The sequence below is a fragment of the Ostrea edulis genome, chromosome 9 (genome assembly GCF_947568905.1).
Source record: "Ostrea edulis chromosome 9, xbOstEdul1.1, whole genome shotgun sequence".
Taxonomy (NCBI): Eukaryota; Metazoa; Mollusca; class Bivalvia; order Ostreida; family Ostreidae; genus Ostrea; species Ostrea edulis.
This window is the reverse complement of record NC_079172.1, coordinates 17,152,645-17,158,693: the sequence shown is the minus strand read 5'-3', so window position 1 is coordinate 17,158,693 and position 6,049 is coordinate 17,152,645. Positions and strand designations below refer to the sequence as shown.

The window sequence follows — 6,049 nt, the reverse complement described above, 5'->3', positions numbered from 1 at the left end:
GAATGATGTCATAGTTATAGAATTCAGATGAACAATAAAGAGTATGGAATTGCTGTCATTGGTCTGGGGAATGCAGGACGTGTTCGCGTCAAAGATCTTCTGCAATATACAACACACAACGACATACAATGGTGCCTGAAAGGATTTGTGTCCAGGTTCTCTCTCTCTCTCTCTCTCTCTCTCTCTCTCTCTCTCTCTCTCTCTCTCTCTCATTATAAACTTATTTTATTAATCAGGTTAATTTTAAATAAACACAAAAGTGTAAAGATGGTTTTAAACAATATTTTTCACTCTGTATACAAAATCTAGCTACTTCATGTGTATGTAATATATCGTAAAGACATACTACAGAGATTGCAGGTATAGTAATACATTGTATACATGTTTGCTTTGGTAAAGACGTGTTTTAGACATTGAGGGGACCCGACAGTTGACGGAGGACGAGGTTTTTACTAGAACCGACGTTGACGCTGTTCTGGTCTGTACAGAAAACGAGCTGCATGAACCGCTAGTCAGGTAAAAATGAATACATGCATGTCTGATTAAAAATCAGGTGTCAATTCAAGATCGTAAAGTTTCTTATTAAAATGGAAATCTATTTGTCTCGTTTAAAAGAGGTATTTCTTTTATGTAAAAGTGTTGTTGGTTTGTTTGTTTTTTTTAGCTTATAGCCTACATTGTATATCCTTTTTTACTCCAAGCGATATCTGTTACTGAAGATTAAAGGGATGTCTTTTTTTTCTTTGAAACAGTTTTTTTTTTCCAGTGTTAAATACTCTTATTTCTAATGATTTTGCCTTTGATATCTGTAAAAATTGTAATGATAGCCATTTCGTCATGGATGCGCTTATGAATCTTGATAAATAGTAAATTTTAAGTAAACACATTAGATGAATTATTAATTTTTAAAATATGAGGTATGAATTTGCAACGCTTCACGTCGCTGTTGCCTAATTTACGTTCGGAATACCGGTGATTTAAGCGTTTCGGTCGGAGCGCTAAATGCATATGATAATGCAGGTTCCGGCCGCGCTATTAAGTTCCAGCCCGTGTAAGTTTGGTTCCGGTCATAATTTCGACACATTTTTCATGACGCGCTATCAGGAAGTGCGCCGGCGGAAGTGAATACCCTCCTGCATTTTCAGAAATGGTAATTTATTTCTTTAAAAAACAGAAATCAAAGATACAGATAGTTTTTATATACAATGTAGATACGTGTATGTGCAGGAGAATGACCACCGACACGAACAAGAGAAGAGAGTTAATTTTATTTATCTGTTTGCTTTCTTTAATATGATTGATTGATCGAATATCGTTTAATCAATTTAATTTATCTCGAGAATATTTCACTCATATGGAGACGTCACCACTGCCGGTGAAAGGCTGCAAAATTTCGGCCTATGCTCGGCGCTCATGGCCTTTAAGCAGGGAGGGATCTTTATCGTGCCACACCTGCTGTGACACGGGGCCTCGGTTGTTTGCGGTCTCGTCCGAAGGACCGCCCCATTTAGTCGCCTTCTACGACAAGCAAGGGGTACTGAGGACCTATTCTAACCCGGACCCCCACAGTAGCTTTCTTTAATAGTATTACCTTCAAGTGTGAATTATATATATATAAATATCTTACAGGAAAGGTCTAGAGAGCGGGAAACATGTTTTATGTGAGCTTCCGTTGGCCTTATCGGCGAATGTTGCCAAAGAATTTTTCGATTTGGCAAAAAGGAAAGGCAAGTCGGTCAATCGAATTGAATCACGTTCTTCAGCGTTTGTAACTGCACAAGATTCTTCAATGAACTGTTTGAATGATTCAGGTGTTATTCTTCACGAGGAAAATATCGGTTTGATTAACGACTACGAGGAACAGCTTGGGCGCTGCAACATTCCATGGACGCATTGCGACATTTTTCAAAGAGGTCGGTATAACATGTGGGTTTTTTCAACAATAATTCTGTAGGCTAAGTATCCTATACATGTAACGTGTAATGTATAAACATGTATATCCTATGTAAATGAATTCTTTAATCTTTCTTAATGGTGTTTACACATTTCCCGTATTTTTCGATGGTATAACCTGAACTTAAACTTTGTTTTGTTTTGTCATATTTCCAAAGAACAAAGTACAACATTTAATACTAAATCTCAAATCAGTACATTCGAGCGAATCCACTATGAATTAAGAACTGTAGAGTTAAGAATTGTAGCACACCAGGTAGGTAAAGAATTTCCCCAAATTTTCCTTACATCCTCAAAGTATTGCTACGCGTCCTGTTACCATTGTTACTGTCACAAATTGTGGTCGTTTCTGTCGTTTTTCAAAGCCTTGACGAAATCCTCTATATTTGACATATGCAAAATATGAAAATCCACATTTTTTACGTCCTTACCCCTTCACAATTCATTGCGAGACGGGATACAGAAGCTGGAACGTTCGTGTGTGTGTGTGTGTGTGTGTGTGTGTGTGTGTGTGTGTGTGTGTGTGTGTGTGTGTGTGTGTGTGCTCAAGTGTGTGTGTGTGTGCTCAAGTGTGTGTTATGTAACGCAGAGCTTATAGACACTCTACAGGCCATACATTTGGCTCGATTGATTCCATACTTGACATTTAGCTTTGATATCAAGATAAGAAGAACCCAATTGATTTTGGGGTCCAAAGGTCAAGGTTACTACGGGACTGATAGAAAAAGCTTGTAGAAAGTCTACAGGCCACGTGTTTTACTGGATTGATTTGAAACTTCACATTTAGCTTTGTTACTTAGAGCCAAAGGTCAAGGTCACGACGAGACTTTATAGAAAAGACTTGTAGACACTCTACAGGCCACAATTTTGGTTGACAGATTTAACATATAGCTTTTTATCAAGAGAGGAAGAACCTTACTGATTTTGGGGTCAAAGGTCAATGTCACAAGAGGATTCATAGAAAAACCTTATAGACAGTCATTGCGAGGGGATATGCCCCGCCTTGGGGATTTTTTACTTTTCACACTCTGACGGGATTACTTTCTTTTATCAGAAAGTCCATTGAAATAGGTCGAAATTATGTATACATATAGCTTTCAAAACTAAAATTTTCCAGAACGTTTGGTTATTAAGAAAAAGCAGATTTATATTTATATGTTTTCCCTGTTGAAGGAGGATACAATGGATGGGTGGAGCATAGTAAATCGGGGATTCCTTTTGTAAGGAGTATTTCAATGGTGGAAGCCGTCTGTCATTTATGTGGTGACGTAAAAGCAGTAGGCGGAGCTTGGAGTGAAGCAGAGACCAGTTTTGAAGCTGTAGCGAAACTAGAAACATCAGACAAAAGTTGATGTCTGTAAAACTAGAAATGTCAGACAAAAAATGATGTCTGTAAAACTAGAAGCGTCAGACAAAACGTGATGTCTGTAAAACTAGAAATGTCCAACAAAAGGTGATGTCTGTAAAACTAGAAATGTCAGACAAAAGGTGATGTCTGTAAAACTATAAACGTCAGACAAAAGATGATGTCTGTAAAACTAGAAGCGTCAGACAAAAGATGATGTCTGTAAAACTAGAAGCGTCAGACAAAAGATGATGTCTGTAAAACTAGAAGCGTCAGACAAAAGGTGATGTCTGTAAAACTAGGAACGTCAGACAAAAAGTGATGTCTGTAAAACTATAAACGTCAGACAAAAGGTGATGTCTGTAAAACTAAAAACATCAGACAAAAGGTGATGTCTGTAAAACTAAAAACATCAGACAAAAGGTGATGTCTGTAAAACTATAAACGTCAGAAAAAGGTGATGTCTGTAAAACCAGAAACATCAGACAAAAGGTGATGTCTGTAAAACTAAAAACATCAGACAAAAGATGATGTCTGTAAAACTAGAAACGTCAGAAAAAAGGTGATGTCTGTAAAACTAGGAACGTCAGACAAAAGGTGATGTCTGTAAAACTAAAAACATCAGACAAAAGGTGATGTCTGTAAAACTAAAAACATCAGACAAAAGATGATGTTTGTAAAACTAGAAACGTCAGACAAAAAGTGATGTCTGTAAAACTAGAAACGCCAGACAAAAAGTGATGTCTGTAAAACTAGAAATGTCTGACAAAAGGTGATGTCTGTAAAACTAGAAACGTCAGACAAAAGATGATGTCTGTAAAACTTGAAATGTCCGACAAAAGTTGATGTCTGTAAAAATTATATTCTGATATTTCGATACGAAGTTAATACTGCTGAACAATGCTTCATTTTTCTCTCAAAACAGAACGGTTACCATTACAGTTAATCGATACAAAGATTTTGAGGGAAGAGAGAAGTCTATCACTTTCCAACTACAGGATGGGAGTGACTTCATCCTCAAACCGTCAAAAACACCGGGAGCTAAACCAGGTACTCAATACTAGATACTAACGGATAACTGTATACAACTATCTACTGACAGATAACTGTATACAACTCTCTACTGACAGATAACTGTATACAACTCTCTACTGACAGACAACTGTATACAATTCTCTACTAACAGATAACTATATACAACTCTCTACTAACAGATAACTATACAACTCTCTGCTGACAGATAACTGTATATAACTCTCTACTGACAGACAACTGTATACAATTCTCAACTGACAGACAACTGTATACAACTCTCTACTGACAGACAACTGTATACAACTCTCTACTGACAGATAACTATGTACAAATCTCTACTAACAGATAACTATACAACTCTCTGCTGACAGATAACTGTATATAACTCTCTACTGACAGATAACTGTATACAACTCTCTACTGACAGACCACTGTATACAACTTTCTACTGACAGATAACTGTATACAACTCTCTACTGACAGATAACTGTATACAACTCTCTACTGACAGATAACTGTATACAACTCTCTACTACCAGTTAACTGTATACAACTTTGAATTCCCTCTTGGTTCTTTTCCAGGTTTCTTATCAAAATTCAATTTTGAATTGATGAATTTTCATTGCTATATAAATGTTGTGATTTTGTCATATTCAGTGTAGTTTTAATCCCATGATTATTTTGTCTATGTCGAAAATTGATCTACAGCGAAAACAAGACTGTTTACAGAATTTTGATTTTTTTTTATCTAAATGTAATAATGTTGTAGACTAGTATAAATAAAAAGCGCAATTGTAAATTGGTATGTAGCTCGATTTCGGTGAATGAATATTCTTGTGCTCCACCTTATTGTACAGGCGTGTTCATGGAAGACTTCTACATGTTTATGGAGGAAGTTAACTGTGGTCAAATAGACGAGGAAATGAAATCCAGAACGATTCGAGCTTTAGAAATAGCAGAGGATGTACATCGATTCACAGAGCCGAAATCATAACTTTTTAATAACATCTAACAAAATTGCGTTTTATCTGGATAGTTGTGGTACGTGAATTTTCCACTGGAACATGAAAATCGTACAATGTACATATATACTGCAGAAGAAAAATATTTGCAGGTTTTTGAAACATTGGTATAATTAAAGTTGATCAAATTTCTTTTGTGCTTATTGTTTTATGTTAAAACAATAATATTGAAGTTCTTTTTAACATGGAATACTTGTAGCTATACTACACCCCTGAATTAATCGAACATTGTAAACTACACCCCTGAATTAATCAAAGATTCCATATGACAAGTGTATCCACTGCATTAGTACTCCGCGAACAGAGAGTGAGGCTTTCACTTAATCATGTCTGTAAACATTTTTGGCCAAGAAAATTACTGCTTATACATGTAACAGTGATTTGCATTCTGCGCATGTTGATAGAAACAAGGGATAATTCACTACTTCAAAAAAGTGTGATGGTGCAGGGGTTTCAGCAGTCTCGATTAAAGTCAGCATTTCGCAAATTCTATGGTCGTTATAACGATCTAGTTTGCCAATAAAACCTATCATTGGGTCAAATGCTGTCTGATGTGTTTCATACCGATTGTTAGACAGTTCTTGGCACACTGATTTTGACTACGGATACCTCCGTTTACCTGATCAGGATATAGGGCTAACGGCGGATGTCACCGGTCGACAAGGGATGCTTACTCCTCCTAGGCACCTGATCC

General features: G+C 36.5%; 1 protein-coding gene across 1 annotated transcript; it reads left to right on the top strand.

Moving 5' to 3' along the window:
- The first annotated feature begins 225 nt into the window (after nt 1-225).
- On the top strand, nt 226-5,487 carry LOC125658689 (uncharacterized). Its single transcript, XM_056148674.1, has 5 exons — nt 226-516; nt 1,630-1,913; nt 3,127-3,300; nt 4,224-4,348; nt 5,191-5,487. Exons 2-5 carry the CDS (start codon nt 1,790-1,792, stop codon nt 5,245-5,247), a joined length of 480 nt encoding a protein of 159 aa, XP_056004649.1. The 5' UTR covers nt 226-516; nt 1,630-1,789; the 3' UTR covers nt 5,248-5,487.
- Nucleotides 5,488-6,049: the final 562 nt, after the last annotated feature.